Source organism: Sceloporus occidentalis, unplaced genomic scaffold (genome assembly GCF_023333645.1).
Source record: "Sceloporus occidentalis isolate IW3139 unplaced genomic scaffold, rSceOcc1.0.p SCAF_1, whole genome shotgun sequence".
Lineage (NCBI taxonomy): Eukaryota > Metazoa > Chordata > Lepidosauria > Squamata > Phrynosomatidae > Sceloporus > Sceloporus occidentalis.
The window spans coordinates 153,979,957-153,993,718 of NW_028316981.1; the positions used below are offsets into that span (position 1 = coordinate 153,979,957).

The window sequence follows — 13,762 nt, forward strand, 5'->3', positions numbered from 1 at the left end:
TTGAATGTGCTGAACAAGATCAAGGTGCAACCCTTAAGGCTGTTTCTGTAAACTTCTGCACTGTTCAGGAGTGGCAATTCACCTTTCAAATAGCAAATAGCCCCCCCCCCCATCTTTTAAGATCAGAAACAGACATGTCCACTCCCAGGATTTATCATTGTGTTTTGTTTTCTGACCCAGAAGATCCCAGAGGCAGAAAGATGGTCCCTGGACTGGACACACTGAAGATGTCCACCTGTTTTAAGTCTAATCCAACTCCTTGTAGTTGATCACCATGGAAGGGACATGCCATCCTAGCAAACTTCAGTTTCAGGTAAGCTCAACTTAAAGGAAAACATGCCCCTTTGAACACAGGGCGGCTTACTTTTGAGTAACAGCAAGGATGGATTTGCATTGTGCAGCAATGAGACAGGATTCAGTTACCACTAATTCCCCACCCCAGGCTCATAAACATTGCAGACTTTTACACCCAGTAACTGATTTTGTCTGATGCCCACTAAGTCATCCCCAGGCCTTGAAATGATCCCTGCAGTGTGTGAAATCTTCACTGCCACATTGGTCAGTAGAGAAACCATCCCTCAAGGCATCATTTGTTGGAAGCCCTGTTCTCCACTTTTGTGGCTCTGGTTGATGGCTAATGAGGAGACAAGCTCCTTTTTGTCTTATTTTTTTTTAAAAAATCTTAAATGGATTAATAAGAGTTTCTCACTGCACTTTTAAGAGCCAACAAAACCGAATCTTGTCAGTGCAATCAAAGCCAACATTGAATGATTGATGGAAGTTCAACGGCTTTAACTTTTGCTTTCAGGATCATCTTTCAGGGGTCTGTGCACAAGAAAGCACCAGGGGCCCTGTGATTATCATGCTAAAAGCCTGCTTGGTCCCTGCCAATAATTAGATTTCTATATGCATTGCCCTTCTTTGGCTTCAATGTGCAACATGGGGAGCTGCTCTTTTGCAGGTTCGAAGGAGTGAGGTTCCTTTGGGGCCGCCCTTAAGCGTGGAATTGGGATTTTGCACTTGGGATTCAACAATGGCTCTGCGCACTGTTGGGTGGCACATGCTTGGCTCTGTATGCTATTGTTCATCTCCCTTCCCCAATAAGACGAGGCTCATGGGCAACAAGACTTTTAGGACCATCTGTTACCTCATTGCCAACAGAATGTTCTCACATTGTCCACAGCTGCACCAAGAGGTGGGAGTTGCAGCTTTAAGCAAAAGCCTCTATGCCTCAGCTCTGGGAGAAATGAGGGACACAGATAACATCACCATATTCTGCCAAAGAAAAAGGTGCTTTTAGAGGTCAGTCACTGTGAACTAGAGAGCACAAATCATGGCATTTTATACATACAAACAGCAAAACAATTATATCCAGACAGTAGGGATGCAGGCGTGGAAGGTGACAGTTGATTAAATGTTTGAAATTACCTCAGAGAAAATGACAGCTGTGGGGCATACAAAAACAAAAAGTGAAATGGTAATATCATTTTCAAAATTATCTTAAAAATGGAAAGAGAATGGTCCTGAATCACAGTAGACAGCAACCTTAAAGAAAGAAAGAAAGAAAGAAAGAAAGAAAAAGAGAGAGAGAGAGATTGAAAAGACAAGGTTCTCTGGAAATCTCTGAATTATTCATCTGGAATAATCACCACAGGTTCCTAAACTGCAAATTCAGAACAGGTGTAAATGTGCCACTACATGTGTTGTAAATGCCAGTGCCTGAGATTGGGTGCCTCTGAGAAAGAACAGTGATTTTTCTTTGAGCAGAATAGAGGTGTGGTTTTCTAAAAGTGGTAGTGTACCTGCTTTGCAGCATGTGAAAAATGCTTGTTTTGTTTGTTTTTGCTTTGAACTACGAACAGGGTAAGGCCATAGTTCCATTAAGCCAAATGCACCCCTTCTGAAGGGTTTTATTTTGATCATCAAGTAAAATATGTCAATGATGTCATGAGAATAACCACTATTTCTTTTTTCCAGTAGCAGCCTGGTATGGGACCCTAGCAACCTGGGGAATGGCAGTACTCCCTACTCGCCACATCTCCCACTATCTTATTATTGGTCTCTGAGAGAGAAAAAAGCAGCCAGGCACATCTCCACCATGCCTTGGCCCAGCAGCTGGTGAAAGGCTCTCGTTCCATAGTCCAACCACTACTGCTCTCATCTTTGAGGGAAAGAAGACAAACCAGAATCTGCTGGACTTAATCTACTTGCCTCCTTCCATTCCCTTTCTGTGTCCTAGTTTAGATTATAAACCTGAGGACAGCAAACTGTCAAATCATCAAGTCTTTTTAGCTGAAGTGTGAGATATAAATATTCTAAATAAATGAATGAATAAAGTGGAATGCCTAATATCTTGATGTTATTGTCACTGAAGGACATCCCAGTAACCCACATGTATACAGAACTCTGTTAAAAGGACAATTTTATTGATTATGGAAGAAATGTGATTTCTTATTGTTATAAAAAAGTAAAAGTTTCCCCTTGACATGAGGACTAATAATTTAAGTGACTATTTGGAGGTTATATTCCTACCATTTTGTCAATGGGTGCCCTTCCAATAATCTGACTAGTGCTGGCCCAATAGCTAGATAACTCCTAAGTATCCTTGGAGATCTTCCATCTTCCAAACAGAGTCCAGTTTAACCAGCAATTTAGTGTAAAGCACACATGTATGTAATAATAATAATAATTATTATTATTATTATTTGTATCCCACCTCTCCTTGTATTGGATTGAGGCAGGTAACAACAAACATAAGAACAATAAAAATAAAACACAACGAACCACAAGTAACATAGCATAACATATGAAATCCAATTCCCTATCTCCCTCCCACCTTAAAATACCATTAAAAATGACAATTCCCAACTGGAGAGTGAACATTCCGAGGAGGTCAATTTGGGAATGCCTGCCGGAAGAGATCCATTTTTATTGCCTTCTTAAAGGCCTCCAAAGATGTTATAATGCAGATCTCCTTCGGCAGGTCATTCCAGATTTTTGGAGCGGCAACAGAAAACATCCTCTGGGAAGTTGTTACCAGTCTGGTTTTCTTAGACTGCAAGAGATTCTTCCCAGAGGACCTGAGAGTGTGGGAAGGATTGTATGGGAGGAGGCGTTCCCTCAGGTAAGCTGGACCCAAGCCATGTAGGGCTTTATAGGTAATGATCAACACCTTATATATACGCATGTCTTTGCAGCGATGCTGTGCAAATACATGTAATCTACCAATAATATGCATTATTGTGGTAGCCTTCTTGTGTGTGTTTCATCTGTTGCCTTTCCTAAGGCAGCCCGAGTGCCTCTCATCCAAGGGCACTCTCCTCCTCCTGCAAGCACCACAAACATTCACTGGTAAATATGGGGGGTGTTCTCACTTGTGATTTACAACGGTTTAAAATACACCGGTATCAGTTAAACCGATTCAAAATACAACGGGTGTTATCCCACGTTCCAAATCGCTTTTTTTTTCTTCGTTCTCATTTACCAACTGATTTGCTTTAAGTGATTCGCTTTCGTTCCTATTCAAATAAAACAGTGTATATATAAACTGGTTTTAGCCTTATTTCGTTCCCACTCACCATTTTAGGGCTGTCAATCAAAGCGACGTCATCATAACGTCACTTTTAAATTTCACGGTTTTTTATAAAAGAGCCAACGAGGAGGCGCTTAAAGTGCCTATGAGTCCTGTAATTATTCGTGGGGAAGGATGGTTGAGAGAGAGAGAAAACTGCCTCCCCAAAGCACTTCTGCTAGGCTGCTGCCTTGGAGGAAAGACCCCAGAGAGGCTGGGGGAGGCTGCAGGCAAAGCAAATTTGGGGAAAGCTCCTTCCAGGGGAACTATGGGATGGGTTTTGCAGGACATATCCCCGCTTCATGGCTCTACAGACAGCCAGGGAGCCCTCCAGAGAGCCCAGAGATCAATGGGGAGGCTGCAGGCAAAGCGAATTTGGGGAAAGTTCCTTCCAGAGGAACTACGGGATGGGTTTTGCAGGACATATCCCCGCTTCATGGCTCTACAGACAGCCAGGGAGCCCTCCAGAGAGCCCAGAGATCAATGGGGGAGGCTGCAGGCAAAGCGAATTTGGGGAAAGCTCCTTCCAGAGGAACTATGGGATGGGTTTTGCAGGACATATCCCTGCTTCATGGCTCTAAGGACAGCCCAGGGAGGGAGCACTCTTCCTCAAAGATTCTCTTTCCAGGGTTGGAAAATGGGATCAAGGAGGAGAAGGCAGATTCCGTTTGGGAAAGAGAGATGGAAAGGCTCTATTTCCCCTGAGATTGCTGTGCATCCAGCCTTTCCTCCGTTACAAATGGTGTTGAATGGCTCTCCTCACACCGAGGGAAGCCTTTAAGAGTCCTTTGACAGATGAATACACACACACACACACACACACACACACACACACACACACATATCCAGGGTTTCCTATGTCTGTCCAGATTGGGAAAGAGAGATGGAAAGGCTCTATTTCCCCCCAGATTGCTGTGCATCCAGCCTCTCCTCCATTACAAATGGTGTTCAATGGCTCTCCTCACACCGGAGGAAGCCTTTAAGAGTCCTTTGACAGATGAATACACACACACACACACACACACACACACACACACACACACACACATATATATATATCTCCAGGGTTTCCTATGTCTCCCCAGATTGGGAAAGAGAGATGGAAAGGCTCTATTTTCCCCCAGATTGCTGTGAATCCAGCCTCTCCCCCATTACAAATGGTGTTCAATGGCTCTCCTCACACCGGGGGAAGCCTTTAAGAGTCCTTTGACAGATGCGGGCGCTTGAGCGGCCGGGACTTCAGGCGCTTAAAGTGCTGAAGAGATTAAGCGCCTGTAAACCATTAAAAAATAAATAAATCCTTATCTCTTATTGAAAGACCGCTGAGGACAAAGGGGTGAGGGAAGCAAAGATGGCGACGGCCATGACGGATGAGGACAAGAAAGGGCGACTCCCCCGAGCCAGCCCATCGCGCTCCGCTCCTCCCATCCAGCTAACCCGATTTCAGAGGCTGATCGTTCCTATTTAAATACTCTGATTCCTATCCCGAATCAAGGGAAAGTAGTACGTTTGACTCTTCTATTTTTTTAACCCACTTTATAAGCCCCTACCACGGATTAAAAAAACCCGATTTCTGATTCGGATCGTAGTGGAAATGATTGCGGGTTACTCTAGAACTGTTCTAGAGTTAATTCGGGTTCAAATAGGAACACTATACCTTGAATTCGATTTGTAACCCGGAATATAAGCCAGTGAGAACAACCCCATGGTTTATTTAATTTCTTTATTTCATTGTAAGCTTGCCCCCCCACAAGTTATGGAAACAGACCCACACTCAGACTAGTGTCTCGCCCCCAAGAGAGCAGATGACATAGATTCTAATATCCACAAGTTTCCTTCACATCAAATCTACATGGAGACACATTCCTGTTGACAGAAACAACAGCAAATTCAGGAAGTTTTAAAATACGGGCATAGCCCGAAAAACCCACAAAAAACTATTAAAATACGGATTCTTATTTACAAATTAAAAAGCAGATATTCTTTTAAAAAAGCTCTTTTAGCACATTTTCTCCAGTGTCATAGAAAGATGGGATAGAGCAGGAACAGGACAATTCACATCTGTGGCTGAACTTTTAGCCTTGTTTTGCAGTGGTTTGACTGTTGGACTGGGACTCTGGAGACCAGGGTTTGAATCGTATGTAAATCCACTGGGTGACCCTGGCCAAATCACACTCTTTCAGCCTCAGAGGAAGCAACGGCAACCCTTTTCTCAAGAAACTTGCCAAGAAAACCTTATGATAGGGTTGCCATAAATGGAAAATGACTTGAAAGCACACAACAAAGCATAGAAAGAGGTGGAAGCTGAGAAGGTAGAGGCTTGCCTAATGCTGCCTAACATGTCCTTGACTGAAGTGAAAATTTGCCTGGATACATCCCAGCAAACATTTTTGATCCTCATTTCTAGTAAAACACAGCAGAGGTGTGTGTTGACAGCCATACAGAAAAATAAAATTGAGTGCTGGTGGTGATGGAGCCTCCTCCTCCCTCACACTGCTAGTCTCCTACCCATGGTTTGACTGCTTTGATGTTTGTAAGAAGAGACATTAGTCATTACACTGTGCCAGTTCATTTGGATAAAATAAGCAGAAGCAGGGGATTAAACCAATACAAGGCTTCCATGCTACTGTTTAGGAGAGAGATATAGGTCATTTACTATAGCTATACTTTGCAATGGTAACTCATATTTGCAAAAATTAGATTAAAATGTAACAGCAGTTGTGTAAAATGAGAACATGAGGACAAGTTCAAGAGACTAGGGCTTGGGAATTAAACTACTGGCCACAAAATTGGATTCCTTTGAATGTGTGGTTGTTGCTTCGTTTAATCTCTTACAGCTGTTTTGATTCCATATGGATTACCAGTCAACCCGCGAAAGGGATCAGATGTCAAATCTCAAAACAGGTCAAAATTAGGATGTGGTTTGGAATGGCTATGAGGACACTAGACATTTTTTTCATTTGACAGCTATATTTTATGTGAGAGTTTCAGTTAACTGTAAGGAAGTTGCAAGAGTGGTAGTCACTATACCTTACAGTACAGCTCTATGTACATCCATTCAGTCATATATCCCACTGAGTTCAATGAGATTTTCTCCCAGAATGTATAGGACTGTAGACTAATTTGTGGTTTAGGCCTATGTTAGCACCAAGATTAAGCATGGTTGGGTGGGGATTGCAAGCACTACACTAGGGTCATCTAGGTTTTAAGATAATTAACAGGTAATTAACACAGACATTGCACTGAAACTCTTTTCTTCTTTTATACCACTGTTGGTATTTGCATGCTCTAAAGATGTTCAGACACCTTTTGTGTTTAGTTAATTAAACTGAAGAGAATTCAGACAGATGAGATCAAGCTAATAGGTTTCTTGACAATGCAAAGTGAACAACAGATTCTTCCCATATAAAGTACTGTTTTCTGCTAAACTGGATTAAAGGAAAAACACAAAGCAGCTAGGTCTTCCATGGGAAGACCATAACTAGGATCACATGAATGAGGAAAAACATTACAAATGGAGTGCAAGTATCTGAAGCAACAGAAATTACCTGAGAAATATGCAGTGCATGTGCTGAAGAACAATGAAACACTCTATTCTGCATTGGTCAGACCTAGACACTATATTTCTATTGATGCAGCCTAAAATCGCATTGGCCTTTTTAGCTGCTGCATCGCACTGCTGATTCATGCTCAACTTGTGGTCTACCTGGACTCCTAGATCCTTTTCACACATTGTCTCATTCAGGCAGGTGTCCCCCATCCTATATCTATGCATTTCATTTTTCATTACTTGTGGGTCATTTTTGCTGTGCTGGCAAATTCGGCACAAGCCATTTGTACCTGAAAATCCAGCATAAAAGGACAACTACCATAATTTTTCCTCTTTTCCTTATGAGTTTTTTGTGCTTGATAATATGCTAAAAGGGGACATGAATGTCAGGACCAGCCTTATCCCCCCCCCCCCCCCCAATAAGATCAGAACTACTTGAAGGGGAAAGGGAAAGAAGCTCTATGAAAAGCTCACAGACACTAATTCTGATTTTAAATTAATTATTAAAAAACCCTAATGAAACAGTTTTAGTTCATACTTACTGTATGAACTCTGACTAGAGTAGGTAGAGTTACACATTTCCCATTGTTTTCAGCATCCACAATCAGATTAGAAAGCATTCTGTACAAGAAAAGATCAAGAAATTAAAGAAGGGATCAGTACAACATCTGGACTTCAAGTTTCAGTGCAACAACCACTTTATTTCAGTAGCAAAGTATTTCATACAATCCAAAGATTTCCTTTTTGAAATCCCTAAACAGTGAGATCTAGAAAATGCATGTCTGGGTATTCTTCTGACTTCTGTCCATAAAGCAAAGTTCCATTAGCCTGAGCCCATAAACTAGCAGCCTTGGGGTTATGAAGACTAACTAGACCTTGAAGCCAGCTCAAAGCATTGAGAGAAAACTGTGGGAGGACCTATTTGATTCCCTCTGGCCCCCAGGAGATATGTAAACAATATTAGGTTCAGTATTTGGGATGGAAAGAGACAGGCAAAGTTCAGACAAGAAGCAAGCACAAAGCAACCTGAGTGTCATTTGAGATAGCATGGAAGAGAGAATATGGTCACATTACCTTTGTGCATACATTAATAATTGTGTAGCATTTGCTTCAGAATACTCTGTGCTTCCACATTATGACAGAGGCAAGGGAGCAGCAATCCCCTTAGCAGATTCTGGCATACCTCTAGTTCCTGTATAAAGCAGAAGTGGGGAACATGGGCCCTTTCACACTATGCAGTCATAGCTCTATTACTCCACTTTAACTGGCATAGTTCAGTCCTATGGTATCCTGGGGTTTACAGTTTAGAGATAGGTGTTTAAAATTATCATCCAGAGAGATCTAGCACCTAATTTGCAGTCCCCAAACTGCAAGCCCCAGGATTCCATAGAACACAGCAATGGCACTTAAAGTGGAATATAGCGCTATGACTGTATAGTGTGAATGGGCACAGGGTAGCCCTCCATAAATTGCTGGATTGTGCTTCCCATAATCCCTCATCATTAGCTATGGTGGCAAGGGTTGATGGAAATTGCAAGTCAACAACATCTGCAGGGCCCCATGTTCCACTCTCCCAGCTTAGAGTTAGGTTGGCACTTAGCATCTTGAGGTTAGCAGTGAAGAGCAAAATATGCCCATCACAATCACTAATCAGACACCACAGCATCCAGGTGGCAAGTACCCCATGTAGAAACAAGGATGGTTGGGAACAGCCACGGACACAGGTTGCCTGGATCAAATGGAGCCTCTCCATTCTGCCACTACTGGGATGCTGCACAGGCTAGACAGTGTGTGCACCACAGTCTATCACTTTACAATGCTATCTATCATCATGTGGAAGCAATGTCCAAGCAGCTTCTAATGTGGCAACTGAGATAAATAAACCAGGTCAAGAGAAACAACTGTGTGCAATAGGGATGCCACAATTTCCAACAATTCAAGTTGGGAACTTTTTTTGAAAAGACTCATTTCTTTTGCAAACAATGTAGTGAAATATAAGCAAAACAAACAAACAAACAAAAACAAAACAAGATGCAAAACATTCAAAAACATAAGTGCTTAATTAATTTACCCATAATGTAAACTGGTACGGAATCTGTTCAAATGCAATGTGGAATTTGGTAGCTGAGCACCCCCTTTTGGTCAACTGGTGTGTTAGAATTTTGTAATTCTCAGTGTTACAATTCTGGTCAAAGTTCAGTAGTTCAACACAATCAAAATATTATATCCAATTATACAGTCATACCCTACAGAATTTGTTCCATAGAAAATTTACAGAAATACATATAGAAATTAGACATAAACACATACTATGACATACAAGAGTAGACTATTGTCTTGCCCCTTTATTAGTATGAAAATATTCCATGTGCAATTGGGCAGTAGGTACCCTCTTGTATCTCCTAATGTCAGTGGCAAGGAGAATGCATAGACGCAGGAACCAATTTACATATTCATACTAGATTATGGGCACAACTTGAACAGAAGCCTCAGACTCTTGTACTCCTTTCTCCTCCTCCAGCGATGCTAGGATAAGGACTTTCACATTGTTGAATTTAAGTCTCAAGGACTGCTGACTTGCCCTTATATACTGTAGGAACCAGTGACTATGGCATGACACAAGTTCTGGTCAGTTTTCCAACAAGATGCTTCACAACACTGTTTCTGAAGCTAGCTTTTTTAACTAACCACAATTTATTATAAACCAGGATAAGGTCCATAGGTAATAAGAAGGCAGGAATAATAAAACTAAAGATATCCCAGTATATGAGGGGAGGAGAGCACATGAACTGGAGGTTTCCGGTCCGTGCTCACAGATCTAAACCATGGTTTAGATCTGTGAGCTAAATTGAGTGAAGGAGTGGGGAATGTGTGGTGCTCTTCTGCTGCTGGACTGCAACTTCCTATAGTATCTTATCAATGGCTTTGTTGGCTGAGACTGATGGAAACTGTAGTCCAATAAAATCTGGAAGACCACATGGTTTAGAATTCTGTGGTAATCACCTCACTGTTTCCTTGAAGTGTGTTTGGCACTTGTGGGAAAGGTGAGATTGAAAACTAGAGAGTATACTGTATCACATACTGGGAGGCAGATATGCTCACTGCTTCATTTCATATAAAAAGATTCCTCAATCAGTGTGTATAACCCAAGTGCAGGCAATGTTACATTTCAGTTCTGCACAATCCAATGGTTGTTGGAGTCATTCCCTCAACAGCTAGATGAATATTACTTACAATTGTACTGAAAGTACTCAAAAGCAGGAATTTCCATTATAGTTCTGACATAGTGAAGTACTCTAGATAGCAGAATGATAAACAGTGGAAAAAAGCATTGTCTCCTCCATTGTACTGAACTAACATTAATACTTCCTTTAAGCAGGAAATAATGAAGTAAACCTAATAAGCTCCTTTCAAAAATGGTCTACTTATTTTTATGCCTATGTAAACACCAAGACATTCATAGTACTTAAATAAACAGGTATACAAAAATAAAGGGCTCATTCAAATAAATGGAACAGAACTTGAATAACTAGATATCTGTTAACCTCACATTAAACTTTAACACCCACTTAGCCTATTTCTTGGTCCATTGTACTCTCACACTGATAATGACTTTTCACACACATTCAAAACTGTTCTTATTACTTAGGTATGTACAAGAGAATATTGTAACAAATTCCAGTGAAGTATAAACAGTGAATAAGGGGACATTTAATCTTCTTTCAACAGTTGTGTCTCAGAGAATAGACACAGTGTCACAAGCATAGTGTAATGACACATCTGCTTGATGTAAAAGGGATTACCAAAAATATATTACTATACCTGAGTGGAAAAAAAACTCGATTCAGCAAAAACCCTAGACATATCATCCCTGATACCTTCAAAGGGCAATACTTGGTCTGTCTCTTCTACATAGTAAGCTACATGAAACCAAGAAACTTGTTTTGAAACTGGCACAAGACCATTCATTGCTAAGAAATCAAATCAGTCTGGTTTATCAAAATGTTTAAACACTTTCTCTTTACTCAAATGAATGAGGCAGTCTTAATTTAAGCTATATAAGAAAATTATTTTATAATTTGGGATTATATTACCTAAGTGGACAACATGCATCAGAGCTATTAAGCACAAAGTGCCAAAATGGGGCATCTCTGCCCTAAAGTAACAAGAAAAAAAATTCAGTGTTCCAACCAAGAGCTTAATCTGTCAGAAACATGTCCTGTATAAAGCAACTGAAACAAAAAGAATTGCTATCCCTGGATAATTTCCATTCACTTTGGTGGAATTTGTGCAGGGAGTGTTCCTATGGCTTGTGGCCCCAGACAAACGCAACAATGAAAAAGCACTGCATGTGACCTAGACAAGCATACATTACACAGGCATAGATTTAAAGTTCCTATCAGTGGAACTTCGCTTACAAAATCAGCCTTCTGAAAAGCTGAATTGTAGGGCTGGAGGACCCTCCTGGACAGTGCAGGGAGAGCTGGGAAGTGAGAGTGGGATTGGGCTGAAGGGGAAGCTTGTCAGAAAGCACCTACCACCTTTGCTCCAGTGGAAGCTTCTGCAGAATTGCAGGACTTTTTCCTGTTTTTGGAGTCTAAGCCAGAGAATGTCAATAATGTTTTCATTTGCTGCTGGCAGTTGTGGACAGTTTAATTACTAATTCTTTGGAATTTAAAGCCTCATTCCCTTCCATTTGTTTCAAATGCAGATATTGCAAAATCCTCAGCTTGTTAAACTTTGCAAATTCTTCCAGCAACTTATAGCTAGAATCCTCTAGGTGACATATGCAGGTGTTAGTCTCAGTGTATTTTTGGGCATGTTGCAAAAGGATCTCCTTGTAAAATGTGTACACAACAGCAGCAAAGGCTCATGGCACAGCTTATTACCTTCAGACACAGATCAGTGGGCAGGAGTGCACTGAGGCTTGTACTGGTTGTCCTTGAACACCTGGGGAAGAAGGAACAGACTTACAATGTCTGCTCTCACAATTGAATAGGGACAGGGTTCCATGAGCTGTTACAAACCTAGGGAGGTACTGGGAAAGAGGGAGAAGACTTCTCTGCCCAGATGATGGTGTAAGTATGTCACAGGAGACTTGCCCTCAGCCAGTGTGTTTATTTGAGCTCACCCTGAATTTCCAACGGAAGAATGGCATAGCCATTCTGTATGGGAGTCCAAGGGGCAACTTATCTACATTAGGGTTAGCAGTTTATTTCCATAGCTCTTGTTTCCCATATCCATAGCTACTGTCTCCAATAACCATGATTCAGAGATTATTAATCTCTGATGAGTCAGTGAAGAAGCACAATTAATCTACTAGATAACTGTGAATACTTCAAATATTAGGTCTGGGTTGATTAAGTAACATACAAGTTAAGATCTCACTCTGCTCAGTATCTAAGAAAGCAGAACTATAAACTATATAGGTTCTCAACAGAACCAGTGATTCTCCTAGTGACAGTGAGGCTGGCTGTTATCTAGTGTAGTCTCAGCTTCATCAGGAGTGTCTTGTGGGCTCAGGCACTCTTCCCCTCTCAGATACAAACTCCACAACATCTTTCAACTGCAAACCTAACTATGGGTAGCCAAAACACTGGTGCTGACTGCATCACAGTTGGTTCTGAAAAGGAGGGAATTTGTGAGGAAGAGAAGTCACACCTGAACCCACAGGGTGCTTCTGGTGAGGCACAGTGTAGCATGATATTATGTTCTCTTAAAGACTAGATTTATGCTATGACAAATGGTAAATGCTAGGCAACTAGTCCACAGAACTATATAAAAATTCCAAGGGTTTGGCAAAGAAGAAATGTTGTTGGGAGGGAGGCAGTCACTATCACATGAACATGAAAGTGCCTCTCCCTGATTCTCATCCCTACTTCCGCATGACAATATACACCAAAGCAAACATGTATGCTCAACCTAAGCCTATGCTAGCTTTCTTTGGTCGCTAAAAGCATGGCTTGGTTAATTTTCATGCCACAGGTAAGTATAGAGATGGCATGGTCTTAAGAGGTCTATTGTAGACAGGATATTTAGCACAAAGCTTTTCAGTGAAAGTCAAGCTGTATTACCACTACCAGATAGAATATGAAAATGTGGTCAAGACCTATGTGTCCTCATCGGTCTGATCTTTTGCTAGCTCCTGTTCAGATACACTAGAGACCTCATCATCATCGTCCGTCTGTTCACCTGAGTGATAGAGCATCAGTGCGTGGGTCTTGTGAGTTATTGTAACTGTGCAGGGACCTTGTGCCCAGGGCTCTCCATCTACCTGCATTGGCATCTTGGAATTTTTCAGGATCAGCTGAAATTAAGAAAATAAAAACAAGACAACTTTCACAACATCCCACTACCTTTTTGTAAGCCCTTTCCAAACAAAAGCACCCATTAAAAGCAGCCAAGATTTAAAACATGGCTGAATCCCAAACCATATTTGCCAACACGCATGGGATACATCACCATCATTAAAAGGCGAACAAATCCTCCTGACTCTGCTTCTCTATTCTGGCTAGCCTGAGAAATGCAGATTTTATTACTGTCTCCAAGGAAGTGGTTTTGGAATGAAGAGGCATGAAAAGGCTCTTTTTCAGGATTCTTCTATTACTTCTATGCATGTCCCATCAGCTTGCTCCAAGGTC

General features: G+C 41.3%; 1 protein-coding gene across 3 annotated transcripts in view; it reads right to left on the bottom strand.

Annotated features, from left to right (window-relative positions):
- Positions 1-13,762, bottom strand: part of DGKE (diacylglycerol kinase epsilon) — a 48,453-nt gene that overhangs the window by 10,415 nt on the left and 24,276 nt on the right. The window contains exons 12-14 of one of the 3 annotated variants that reach the window (XR_016271815.1): positions 13,314-13,428; positions 7,664-7,742; positions 5,320-5,437 (exon numbers count right to left, since the gene is read on the bottom strand). Coding sequence is in view for 1 of the 3 variants with exons in the window: in XM_089478234.1 (XP_089334360.1) it covers positions 13,231-13,428 (198 nt within the window). In the remaining 2 variants the exon portion in view is untranslated. Of the gene's footprint in view, positions 1-5,319; positions 5,438-7,663; positions 7,743-7,795; positions 13,429-13,762 lie in introns of those variants that run through there. The other 2 variants (XR_016271817.1, XM_089478234.1) reach the window with 2 other exon arrangements.